Source organism: Rattus rattus, chromosome 6 (assembly GCF_011064425.1).
Source record: "Rattus rattus isolate New Zealand chromosome 6, Rrattus_CSIRO_v1, whole genome shotgun sequence".
Taxonomy (NCBI): Eukaryota; Metazoa; Chordata; class Mammalia; order Rodentia; family Muridae; genus Rattus; species Rattus rattus.
In genome coordinates, this window is record NC_046159.1 from 20,237,068 (window position 1) to 20,250,201 (window position 13,134).

The 13,134-nt window shown below is 50.6% G+C and overlaps 1 protein-coding gene across 1 annotated transcript in view; it reads right to left on the reverse strand.

The window, feature by feature from the left end:
• Positions 1-328: 328 nt before the first annotated feature.
• The window catches only part of Cracr2a (calcium release activated channel regulator 2A), an 87,998-nt gene continuing 75,192 nt past the window's right edge, over positions 329-13,134 (reverse strand). Inside the window, exons 14-18 of the mRNA XM_032905609.1 lie at positions 13,028-13,109; positions 12,830-12,944; positions 5,140-5,241; positions 2,678-2,754; positions 329-1,265 (exon numbers count right to left, since the gene is read on the reverse strand). Of these exons, the coding sequence (XP_032761500.1) occupies positions 1,181-1,265; positions 2,678-2,754; positions 5,140-5,241; positions 12,830-12,944; positions 13,028-13,109 (461 nt within the window). The 3' untranslated portion in view covers positions 329-1,180. The remainder of the gene's footprint in view (positions 1,266-2,677; positions 2,755-5,139; positions 5,242-12,829; positions 12,945-13,027; positions 13,110-13,134) is intronic.

Consider the following 13,134-nt stretch of genomic DNA (forward strand, 5'->3'; position numbering starts at 1 on the left):
TAGGACAAGGATGCATTTTCCAGGACCCAGACATTTAGTGCTGATCAGAAGCAGGGAATGGACCCTGGCAGGGTTCAGGTCATTCCCTGAAGCCTAGCGCCCTCTGCTGAAGTCACCAGCTAGAGGCAGCTCACCTCCCAAGCACCTGCAAATTGCCACTGTCACAGCTACATTTTAAAAGCCAGTACAACCTCCTGGAATAAAAGAAAATGCAATAAAGGAAGCCGATAATCTCAGACCTAGTGTTGGACGCCATTCCCCTCCACGTGCCCGCCTGTCAATCTGCCCTGTCGATAATCAGACATGATTTTCCAAAGAGGTATTTGGAGAAACCCTCAGAGAAGTGGTTTCTGTGTGCGGCATGCGTCTTAGAAATGGCCACTGTCTTTAGTCTCAGATGTCTTCCCCGTTTTGGTTTTCTTCTTCAAAGTGAAGTAGGACTATGCACGCTGTGTAACTCCAGGCATGGAGCTGTCATCCACTGTTTACCCTGGAGCCAGGGTTGCAGGGTCCTTAGGAAGCACACTGCAGAGACCTACAGGCACAGATCCAGTGAGTGCAGTGGGAGCTGGGAGAGGCCTGTGAGTCTCGTGATTCAGGAACTCCGGGAGAAGCCGAGCGCCCCGGGAGCTACCTCAGGTGTCTCAAGGTCAGTGACCTGTGTGCGGAGAGCAGCTCTCTGGTTTCGGAAGAACCGGCGCCAAAGCAAGACAGGCCACCCCAGCATCACCCAAATGGCACATCTTTGGCCTTCAAGAAGCAGCAAGTTGCCCCTGCACTGTTGTCATGGCAACCACAGTGCAGAACCTCCTGAGGGCATGGGGAGAGGAGAAGGGAGGTGGAGAAGGCACGTGGTGACTTTTCTGGAAAAGCCCATCTGCTCCTTTCTTTCAGAAAACCACACTGGAGGAGGGGAGAGGAGTGGGTATTGGGGGTGTAGATGAGAAGTGGGGAGCAGATTTCAAGATCCGGAAAAGGCAGCCTTCCTGGCTGCAGGTGTTTCCTTCCATTAGGGGAGGCAAGTCACCAACAAGGGCAAGGCAGAGTGGGCCTTGCTAGGTGTTGCTGTATATGAGCCCAAGTGCTGGTTCAAGCAGCCATGTGACCTTGGGCTTTGAAGGGCTGCTGGCTGAAGGTGACCTTGGGCATGGGCAAGCTGGCTGGGGCTAGGGAACTACTGTCAGCCACAACAGGATTTCTTCTTGGCAGGGGGGCCAACCTGAATAATGTCCTTCCTCACTGTGTCCTCTTGCTCCTTGAGTAATCTGGACAGTGGAGGGTGGAGGGAAAAGAAGAGACGGGGTCAGCAGCAGAGTAAAGGCTAAGTTGGGTGCTGGCACTGTGGACCAGCAGCCCTCCCCTGAGCACCAGTGTCTTCCTCTGACAACACAGATGCATGACAAATTTTGAGGACAGAGAGCCCGATCACTTTGGACACTTAGGGACACCTCTGCTAGGAAGCTACCCTAGACCATCTTGGCAAACCTCTGTGCCTAAAAGCACTCTGGTCCCTCTCTTGGTGACTCCATCATTCGGGGTCACATGCATTTGCTTAAGGACCAAGACTGTGTCTTTATCCTGGTGATTCTGCAGGTGCCACTGTGACAGCACATATCTGAAGCTCAGCCAATGTTCACCACTGGTTGTCAGCTCTGCAGAGGGCTGGTGCCTGTGGCCATAGCCCCAGGTTAAACATGGAAGGGGAGGGGTGCCAGCAACAGGGAAGGTCTTGTCCCTGCTCTGTGCTTCCCAGGCACTTTTGCCTCCTGTGTCCCCTTTGATGTTCCCTGGTTAGCAGGCAGGGAAGTCATGACTGATTTGCTTACATTCCCAATGTAGTCAGTGAGTCAACGGGCAGAGAAGGGTCTAGAACTTTTCTCCTCAGTATATGACATAGCCCATGGACAAATACTTGTTCTTGAGTCTTAATTGCTCAAAGTCAAGTATTTTCAGACGCCCTAGTATGAGTGCTGGGTGTAACACGGGCACCATTCAGTACTTGTTGGATGGAGGGATGCACAGAAGCTCGAGCATTCAAAAGGCTCCTGGTGTGGTTTGGTTTGCCTGGTTTTTGGTGTAGGCAGGCTCTTGGGGACTGAGTCTATGTAACTGGGCCTTTCAGCACTGCCCCTGCCTTTATGTGGCTGCCCTGGGTGCTTCCCTCTCTCCCAGCCCCACTTGTCTCTAGTTCCTCACTCTCCACCCCAAGAGTCCACTTGTTCCCACGCTGGCCCTCAACTGATCCCACTGTGATACCAGCCAGTGCTAAGGGGGGACTTTTTCTTTCTAGTTTTTTAAATCTTTTCAACGATTCTTTGTGAGTTTCACATCATGCACCCCAATCCCACTCATCTCCCTGTCCCTTCATAGCCACCCTCTACCCTTGCAACCTCTCCCCCAAAACAATTTCTGATGGGACACTTTGCAGGCACATTTTCTGGGCAAATGGCAGCCTCCGAGATGGAAGGGGACTGTGGTAGAGGTGACAGGAAGGGACACTATCCCTCCCCCAACTACTGTTTCTCCCATAAAGTCCTGGTTCTGCCTCTGCACTCGGGGGCTCAAGAGGGCAAGAAGCCCCTGTGTGGCTAGTATGGGGGCTGGGGCTGGTGGGTGGGCATCACTGGATGGCCATACATGGGCTCAGTATGTTTCACTCATCAAATGACTTTCCTACCTGGCCAGGTGGAGCAGGGACTCTTTGGTGTTGTGACCCGAACAGGCGCTGCACTCGTAGAAGATCAAATTGTTCTCCTGGAATCACAGAGCAGAGCGGGTATGTGGGGGAAACCGGAAGAACTGGGGAACCCGAGGAAGCTGAGGAGAGAGCCGTCTGCTTCTATCTATAACCTTCACCTCCCCTCCTGACCTGGCTGGTTTCTTCCTCCTTGTGCCCTTACCGGATGCTAGCTCTCTATGTAGCTATCGGCAAGCTACAGCACAACCACCACCACCTAGCGTGGCCTTGTGTTTTCACACTCTCTTGAGACTCTGTCAAGGATGTACTTGATGGTTTCAGGTTCACACCAGCCTTGGAAGCAGGTAGAAAGGCCAGGGTAGGCAACACTGTTCCCACTTTCCAGGCAGGGAAACTGAGTTGAGAGAAGCAGTGTGGCAGGTCCACTATGGTCTGGAACTTAACAAACAGCAGGGCTCCCCTAAAGCCCCTGACAGGACACCGTTCTTCTGTGGACCTTGGGCAGACGTCTTGGGGCTCTAGTAAGATCATGCTCTGGCCGCCCAGCTGTGAGCATAGGGTTATGGGGTAACTCATCACTCATCGGGCAGAGGTGGTGCTGGGACACGGGGGCTTTTAGCCAAGTGCTCCGGGCCCACTGGTCACCTCCGTTAATAAGCTGCTCATTCATGGTAACAGTGCTAATGGAATCGAGCTCTGGTCTGGATGCTCTTTGGAGGTTGGTGTCCACGGTGACCAGGGCTGGCTGAGCGTGCACACTGAAGACTGCAGCTCGGGAGGCTTTGAAAACAGCGGCTTCCAACTCAGCTGTCTTCGTCCACACCCAGAGGCCCAGCTCCAGCCTATGCCCCTGACCCCACATCTTCATACCTTACTGTCTTCTTTCTGTCCAACACTGACTCTGGAGGAGCCGCTTCAAGGATGGAAGTGTAAAAAGAAATGCCCAGGACCTAGACCTGGAAGACATGACTGGCCTCCCAGCCTCAAATGCTCTCCCTACCACTGACATACTTGGAATGAATCATTCAACGCCTGTCTCCACGTTTGTTTTTGAACAATTGAAAAGAAAATAGATTAGGGGGTCTGGCTCATTTGGAAGAGTCCTTGCCTGGTATGCATGAAGCCTGGAGTATGATCCCTAGCACCATGTAAATAGGGAGTGGTGCACACATCTGTAAGCCCAACACTTGAAGATAGAAGCAGAAAGATCAGAGTTCAAGGTCAGCCTAAGCTATATGAGATCTTGTCTCAGTATGAAAATAGAATCAAAAATGAGAAAGAACATAAGAGAAAATTGGATGATGATGATGATGGTGGTGATGATGATGATGGTGATAGTGATGTTGATGATGATGATCCAGGCCTATGTTCTTCAGATGAAATATTTTCATCCAGATTCGTTTGAAAATCCAAAGTTTTTAATTTTAGGAAGGTATCACGCATAGATACTAAATATTGCATAATGCCCTTAGTAGATCTGTGACAGCACCCTATCATCAAATACATGAATATTTCTTCAGTGGGACATTTGGATATTCAGTAGAGTGAGATAAAGTCCATAAATGGCCTCATGTCAGTTCCAGTCAGATTTCCTGCTAGATAGCATAAAAAAAACAAAGGAAAACAAACAAACAAACAACCCTCCTATCTTCAAAGCATTTGGGTTTCAGAATTTCGCACATGTGTCTGCTCGGTGACCCTGCTCAGTCAGGCCCTTCGTCATCCTCCTTTGGGTCTTACCATCTGTGCTTACCTCAGGCTCTGAGGTTAAGTCCTGTTTTGACTACGAAGTTCAGGTATCATAAGTCACAGGGCTGCTGGGTACCCTACCTCCCAGGCACACAGATCCATGAAACCAGAAGTGAGAAGAAAGCCTAGGAGGAGCCCTAATCTCTCCTGCCCCTGGTATGCCCCGCCCCCTGCCCCGCCCCCTGCCCCGCCCCCTGATCTGCCCTGCCCCCTGGTTTCTGCTGGGTCCTGCAGGTCCTGTTCATGGGCCCAAAGGCCCAGAGTCTCTCTTGAGTTTTTCTTCAGTTCTCAGCTTTGAGGCTCCATCTTCTATCAAAACCATTCTGTGGCAGGGCGGTCCACACCACTGCCTGGTGGAAAGTGAGGTTTTCATCCTCAAAGGTGATTAAGCAGAGATACAGATGGTGGAATTCCAGAATCAGAGCGAGATTAGAGAGATTCCAGTTTTCTCAGGACACAAGAGCTTCCTCCACACAAGAGGCTTTAGGACAGTTCTCCTGCCTGGTGCTCTCCAAGCAGCCTGGTCTCACATCTGCACCCCTCTTTGCAGTTGTAAATGCCCCAGTACCCAAGATGCCCCAATTGCTTCCCTTCAACAGGGCTTCCCCAAGTTCCCACCAAGGCTCTTGGGCTCACTCCTGAATGCTGGGGTCCCCACCCTGTCTAGAAAGAGGGACATTTGGGCTTTTTACCTTGGCGAGTTGCTCTCCCAGGCCCCGGGGCACTTCCCGCTCCTTCTCATTGTCAAGTTTATTGCCCAGCAGCAGGACAGGAATTCGGTCTCCCACAGCTTCCTGCAGAACAGATCATTCCCTCCACTGAGAGAAGCCTCCCTGGATGAAGCCAGAGAGTGGGCTCACGGGGCTACCTGGAAAGAGCCAGGCTCATGTGAGAGTGAGCCCAGCAATAGAGAGTGAGGTCCCTGCCACCCGTGAGTGAGTTTGTCTGTTTCTCTCCTCCCCTGCCCCCCATCCATGCAATGGTCCTTTCACCGCCCTTGTTGGCTCCTGTTTAAAGCACCTTGATTTCCCACCTGGGCCAAGGAGGATCTGGCAGGGCTATGGCCAGCAAGGATGCCAACAGGGCCGTGCATCCAAGGGATCATGCACTCCATCCATGACTTTCAGTACCACTGAGAGCCTTGCTAAATAACCAGAGCCAGTCTGACCAACCAGAACAAACCTCAGATACTAGTCAGCGGAGGCTGGAGCTGATCTCTGGCTGCTTGGATGAGAAATGGTATCTTGAGCTTCTGTGACACGTGAGCTCCCTGGGGGACATCTGAATCTGAGCCACTCCATAAGTGGCCGCTGTGAGCCTAATTGGGGGCAGGTGCTACTGGACTCTGTTACTTGGACTCCCACGGGGCCCAGCTTAAGGAAGAGCTATGTGCCGTGGCAGCTCTACTTCTCCGGCCAGAAGTGACTTCATGCAAGCTGACAACTGTGTTATCTCTTATGGTGGCTGTAGGATATCAGTCATATCCTGGGGGCTCTGCCCTATCTGCAAAAGGGGGTGCTACACGTACATGCTCAACAGCAGAACAATGGTCCAGGGACTCGCAGCCGTGCAGTAAGTATGGCGGCATTCACGTGTAAGAAGGTTTACTTTGTGAAATACTTAATTAGGGGCTGTTAATCATAATTTGGTAACGAACAGTTACTCACTGGGGCTGAATGTTTTGCTAAATAGAGGGGCTGTGGGACAGTAGACACTTAAGAGCATAAGTAACGGCTTTGCCAAAATGTCTCACTGCTTTGCCCCAGCATCTCGGGCAAATGGCCAAAGCCTGTCCGATCGGAACACCTGCTTTAAAGTTTAAATGCAATTACCTCGGAAATTAAATCCCCCATGTTTCCTTAATCCACACACTCATTTTTACTGCAACTCTGTAGGAGAAAGTAATTCTCCTTTCCTAAATGGGGATGCCAGGCTCAGAGGGCCACCATGGAACACCTGGCCACAAAGCGAGAGAGACGAAGGCCACTTAGCACACAGGTCGGTCATCCTCTGACCTTTTTTGCCCAGAGTCACATTTCTAGGAACGCTCTGCTCCTCGGAATGTTACTAAATGGAAGACTCTAAAAATGGCACCTGCTGAGAAGAGGGTAATTGGTGATCACGATGATGTCTCCTGTCTTCTGACCCACCAGAATTAATGAAATCACATGGGTAGTGGATAAGTAAATTGTACCGTCGTTCTCTTATTCCAGAGCGAGAAACCCAGTTAACAGAGAATACCGACTGCTGGCATCCCTGTTAGCTGAGTCTTAGTTAATGGGAATGCCCCAATCCAGCCTGTGGCTGCAAAGGCAACAGAAAACTTATGCAAAGAGCTTTTCACATAAAAGGAAGGAGAGAGGAGGATGCAGGGAGCTGGGCCAGAAGACTTGCTGTTTAGAGCGCACGAGAGAGAGATATTTGTAGGCTTATGTGTGAGGAATGACTAAGGTCTGTGGGATTTTCTCGACATGGAAACTCTGAAAACATGAGCATCAGAGCTGGAATCTTGGGACAGAGCTCCAACTCCCGTTTTATCAGTCGGTGGAATGGGTCATGGCTCTAACTCCTTTCCTCGAAAAGGGGAAGCCCGTTGACACTGAGTGTCTGAGTGGGATGGGGCAGGGCCCAAGTCTCAAGCCTGATATGTACCCATTGCAGGCAGAATGGCATGCTGCTCTGGGAGAGAAAGGCAAACTTCCTTGAGATCCATTCCTAAACAGAGAACGGGGGAAGGGGGTTTGGAAAAGAGCAGAAAAATAGTCAAGCACCCAACTGCACACACACTCTGGGTAGCTTGCCTCCCCTCAGTGGGCTGCCCTGAAAACAGAGAACAAGGCCCAGCTCCGAGATAAAGGAGACTCCACAAGGCTAGAGGGGGCACTAACTGTGACAAGTCCTCATCACTCTGGCCCGTCACCCACAGAGTCCTGAGGAGGCTTGCCTTTGGATGTCTGTCTTGGGATCTGCCCTGACTCCAGAACTACCTTCTTTATTCCTAACTAGGTTTTCTGCCTGTCTTGTACTACTAGGTACAAAGAGACACATAAGTACCGATTAGATGTGGTAACGATTTCCTTTTAAATTTATCGTTATTTTGGTGCTGGAGATGGATGCAGGGTCTTTCCCATGCAAGGCTAGCACTTTGTCACTGTGCTATGTGTCTGGCAGGACATCTCCTTTTGAAAGTTAAATGGGTGCCTCTGCTAAGACTGGGGAGACTTGGGTGAGCAGGTCCACCTCATCCTCTGGTGTTGATAATGCTGGAGAATCCCAGAACATGCACCACATAATGTAGGCCTTAGCTCATTGGCCAGGCACACAATCTGTCCTTAGGAGAGTGGGCACTGCTACCTTCCCTCTGGTTAATTCCTCTAGTAGCTCCCATTCTCTGAGTCTCTAGTCTCTGATATAGGCCTTCTGAAAAGTTTCTGTTCTAGAATGCTCTAACAGAGAAACCTCTCTACACTTTTGATCGCCACGGTTGCCTTTCTCTATATTTGAGTGCAATGGAAGATAGATTTGTTGAAATTTAAGATCATCCATCTCTAACTTTACAGAATAAGAGCTGTCAACTCAGCAGAGGACTGTCACTCAGCCCAGGGTGTGCAGCTGCTGGGTTGAGCTGGGGTGTGTGTGTGTGCGTGTTCACACACTTGTGCGCACACACATGCGTGGATGCGGATGTGTGAATATTTGTTTGCTGGAAGCATGAAGCAGCACTTAGCTGAGAGAATGCAATTTCTCTCGAGCCAGAAAATTTTTTTTTTCTCAGCACATTAAAGCATACCGTTAAGCTAAGAAAAAAAAATGGCTGCAAAATTATATCTTGAGGGTTTCCATATTTATCCACCCTCTGGACTATGAGTCAAAACAAGATTTATTTGTACAGTTCGTTTTGAACTGCCAGCACTTCAAGTTGGATTGTGGGGGTGGGGGGATCAAACTGCTGTTTTTTGCTCCCTGCTGTACACTGTCACCAAGGACAAAGATCACAGGCTGAGATTTCACTTGCGACCAGGAAGCAAAAAGGAAGGGGGCCAGAACCTCTATGGCTGAAGAATCGCTCTACTTTGACGTAGGAGCAAGAAGGTCTGGAAAGGAGACAAATGCACCCGTGCATTAGCAGATGTAGCATGGGCCACGTGAAGAGAAGCAGAATGCAGAGTCCTGGGCCCCAGGTTATAGCTGCGCTGTGCCTCACAAGCTGTGGGTGCCCTTGGACAAGTCACTTCCTCTCTCTGTTCTCCAAAGTGAGGTGCATGTTCTAGTGCATGTGTGTGTGTGTGTGTGTGTGTGTGTGTGGTGTGCATGCCTGTCTGTGTGTGTGTGTGTCTGTTGTGTGCATGCATGTCTGTGTGTGTGTGTGCTGTGTGTCTGTTGTGTGCATGCATGTGTGTGTGTGTGTGTGTGTGGGTGTGTGTGTGTGCTGTGTGTGTGTGTGCTGTGTGTGTGTGTGTTGTGTGTGTGTGTGTGGTGTGGGTGTGTGTGTGTGTGGTTGTGTGTGTGTGGTGTGTGTGTGGGTGGTGTGTGTATGTGGGGTGTGTGTGTGTGTGGGGGTGTGGGGTGGGGTGTGTGTGTGTGTGTGTGTGTGTGTGTGTGGGGGGGGTGGTGTGTGTGTGTGCATGCTTGTCTGTGTGTGTGTGGTGTGTATGCATGCTTGTCTGTGTATGTGTGTGTGGTGTGTGCATGCTTGTCTGTGTGTGTGTGTGGTGTGTGTTGTGTTGTCTGTGCATGCTTGTCTGTGTATGTGTGTGTGTTGTATGTGCATGCTTGTCTGTGTTGTGTGCGTGTTGTGTTGTGTGTGTATGCTTGTCTGTATATGTGTGTGCGTTGTATGTGCATGCTTGTCTCTGTGTGTGTTATGTTGTGTGTGTATGCTTGTCTGTGTATGTGTTGTTTGTTTAGCTCAGAGATGCTGATCTATACAGTTTCACCTCTCCATCCATTCTTTTTTTACTTCCTTAATGTATAGGCCTTACTATATGGTGCTATCTGAATGATTAAAAAGCAAAAACTAAATATGAAGTTCAATTAGCAGAACAGACGTTGGAGATTTACAACCTAGACCTGGGCGACCTGCCAGCCCACGTTTCTGTACCCAGGTCTGTGTCCTCAGCCTGCTGCAGATTCTCAGGGATCTTCAGCTGCCTAGGTTGTCCGTCTTAAGGAGGCCATGTGCCATGCCCCACTGGTTTCTTCTTCAAATTGGAATAGTGAGGTCCAGTGGTGATGAGGTCCACAGCGAGTGGGCGGGGGATGCAGAACTGACAGGAAGGATGGATGGCTCTGACTTCCGAGTCTCATGGTCCAGTCATCATGGGCTATGGCTCAGCCAAGCTCAAGCATATTCTGAACAAGGCCTGCAGGCATCATGGAGCTGCCCTGGTGAGGGGAAAGCTGGGAAGGGGAGGCAGGGCAGGAGTGGTGAGGACAGAGCCGTCTCATCACACAGGCACTCCTGTGCGTTGTCAGAGAGCGACCCCCAAGGACTCTCTCTGTTCTTGGAAGGATGAAGGTGGAGCCTAGCAAGAGGTTTCAGGTCACTTAGAAGGGAGTGAGGTAGTTCTTGAGAGCCTCTGGTTAGTTGTTATTATTAGTCTTTTTGAGACAGGGTTTCTCTGTGTAGTCTTGTCTGAACTCACTTTGTAGACCAGGCTGGACCCCAACTCACAGAGATACGCCCACCTCTGCCTCCCAAGTACAGCGATTAAAGACGAGTGCCACCACTACCCGGCTCTGATTCAGTTCTTGTAAGAGAGTTGTCATACAGAGAGCAAGGCAGGCTCACCCACTTCCCTTTGCCCCACCTCAACTCCCTGCTTTCCACCAGGATGAGACCCACCATGGGGTAATATAACTAAGAGGGTCCTGCCAGGGCGCAGCCAGTCCAGGTACCACAGCCCCCTGGCTGAATTAGATTTTCTTCACCTGTGGTTTCTTTAGGTATCTTGGCCTCAACATAAGAGCCAGAGAGTAATTCTCTAGCTGTTCTCTCATATGTCAGGTCTCTGATTTCCGTCAAGCTGGATAGGTCTTTAAACACTCTCATTCCTATGCTGCTGCTCTGTCGTGTGTCCTCTAAAAGCTCAATGTTATGCCCTGTAGCTTTTGCACAGGGCCATTAATCCAGGGTCCTGTTCTTCAGTGAATTGTTGGCCCAAGTATCAGGGCCAGGAAGTGGCGGGGCTGAGAGGATAAGTACTTCTTTTCCAGGGAGCTGCGTCTCTTTTCCAAAGCACCTGTTCCCTCCTCCATAACCTCTTCCAGACCACATCTTTCCCATTCATGGCAAACGCAGCAATTTAAGGCCTTGTTCTCCAGGCTTCAGGTGGACTGGGGGGTGGGGTGGGGCACTGGGAACAGCTGGCCACCATTCAGTTAATAACAAGGCTTCAAGCCCTGAAGACTGTTATTAAAGCTCCTCCCACCCTCCTTCTCCAGGCAAGGGAGTTGGCAAAGTGCTCCGAGCTCTTTGAAAGAAATAAGGTTCTCCACAAATATAAAGTACTTATTATTTTCAGTTCCCCTCAGATCAAATTAGGTGTCAAGTTTTAATCTATCACCTGACACCTCTGATTGCTGGTTGCCAAGGCAGAATGACTTAGCTTTTCAAGAATGGGGGGGATAATTACACCTATGATGCTTCTTTTCCACACCTTCAATGCACACTCAACCATTGGCACAGCCTCCTACACTTGCCCCTGAACCCTGAGCCATGGAACTGGATGCCCTTCCTAGGCCAGCCCCTCAGGCACACGGCCGTGTTCAACAATGTCCTGGCGAGGGGTCTGGGGTGCGCGGCAAATGACTCAGAGCCTGGCTCTTTGGAGTATGTAAAGAGCAGCACTGGCCTCCATGTAACGTTGGGAGGAATTTGCAATTGCATTCCCTATGCCTACATCCTGGAGTGGGTCTGCCTTTTAATAAGACTTCCGGGAGACTCCCATGGTGTTTTTCTGCATTTCCAGGCCCTGGAATGGTCTGTTTACAGGGAGGGCCTTGCCATCGATGTTGTTCAGGTGAGCCCAGTGCTCAGGCTGGGTCACACAGGGTTCCTTTAGAGCTCGTCGGAACCTTCTGTCAAACTTGTTACAAAAGACAAACCTCAAACTACAAATTGCCGACATGTAGATGATCCCAGGTTAGTGGTGTACAATTTACTACCTCAGCCCGGTGTCTAAGCCCATGGGTGAGTCAGGGGTCCTATGGGGTGCCTGCTGACAACCCCTTCCACCAGGGGGAGGCACACTCAGCACTCGGCCGTGTGAAGAGGGCCCAGTCACATGCTGTGTCTGCAATGATACCTTCTAAGAGCTCTTCCTGCTCACCAGAGTCAGCCTGCTCTCCTCTCTCTGGACAGATCCCAGCTTCTCCAGAAGCCCTAGAGACTATTGACAGCCCCAGTGACAGCAGAGAGCACAGCCTCGTGTTTGTCTTCCTCACCGCCATACGTACCAGGCATTGGGGCTTCCCAGCTCACAGCCCAACTTGGATATGTGTGTGTGTGTGGGGGGGGTGTCTAGGGAAAGAAAGAATGGTCTTGGAGAAGTGGTCAGCTCAGTTTCTTCATCCTGAGATGAAGTAATGGGTTCCACTAGATTATACCAGACTGAGTCTTTCCAAGGGAATCCCTGTTGTCTAACCACAGTGTATGCAGACCTCCCGTGTGCAAGGCTGGAAAAATGCTGGGTAGGTCAGACTGGGACAGGAGCATGTAGGACCCTGAACTGTGAGCACCGAACCTTTCCCTGCTGCCCCGCCCCACTTTCTAGGAAATGTCAGCATGATTCTAGGGCTCCAAGGATAGAAGTCTAAAAACCCCACTGGATTAGATCACCGCTAGTGTTTCTTTCGGTCCTGCCAACATCACAGGAAGAGAAGGCATGCGATGCCATGATGGCAGCGGTGGTAGTGATGATGATGGTAGGAGGAGGAGAATCCTGTCACAAATTTCAAAGTCAAAGATCATTTGCCTCCTTGATTAGCCCTGTGAAGAGACAACCTAATGCCCGATGCCATTTCAAAATCCAGCTCTTCACATTCGCAAGTGTTTTAGGGACAGGGATTTCGAGAAATGATTTGTATTAAGCAACTGTCTCAGGAACTCTTAAATCTATTTAAGACTCCAACTCCTTCATTTTCTTGGTAATGGGAGACAGGTAGACTGGCAGCTGAGAAAGGGTGTGGTCCAGCTGAGAGATGCTGGAGAGAGGCAGACTTGGGTGGAAGAAGTCAGATGTCAGGGGCAAAGGGTAGGAAGAAACCTGGATGGGCAGGCGATGGGATAAAGTTGTGAGTGTGTAGAGGGTCAGAAGGGAGAGTGGGGGCACAGACAAGAGTCTGGCAAGCCCAAGAGCTGCCAGGAAGGCGGCTGCTCACCTCCACGCTGCTCAGCCACTGGCGGATGGACAGGAAGGATTGCTTGGCTGTGAGGTCATACATGACAACTACGCCGTCAGCCTTTCTGAAGAACTGTTGACTGATACAGCGGTATCTGCCATGGGAGAGCCACTGTCAGAGGTGTGCCTTCCTTGGGAGCCCTGGGCTAGCCTGGGACCTGCAGGGGCGGCTCCTCACCTCTCCTGCCCAGCAGTGTCCCACAGCTGCAGGGCCACCTGCGCATTGTCCACAGTGACCGTCTTCACTCGGTAGTCGATGCCTGCAAGAAGAAACAATCCTGTGAG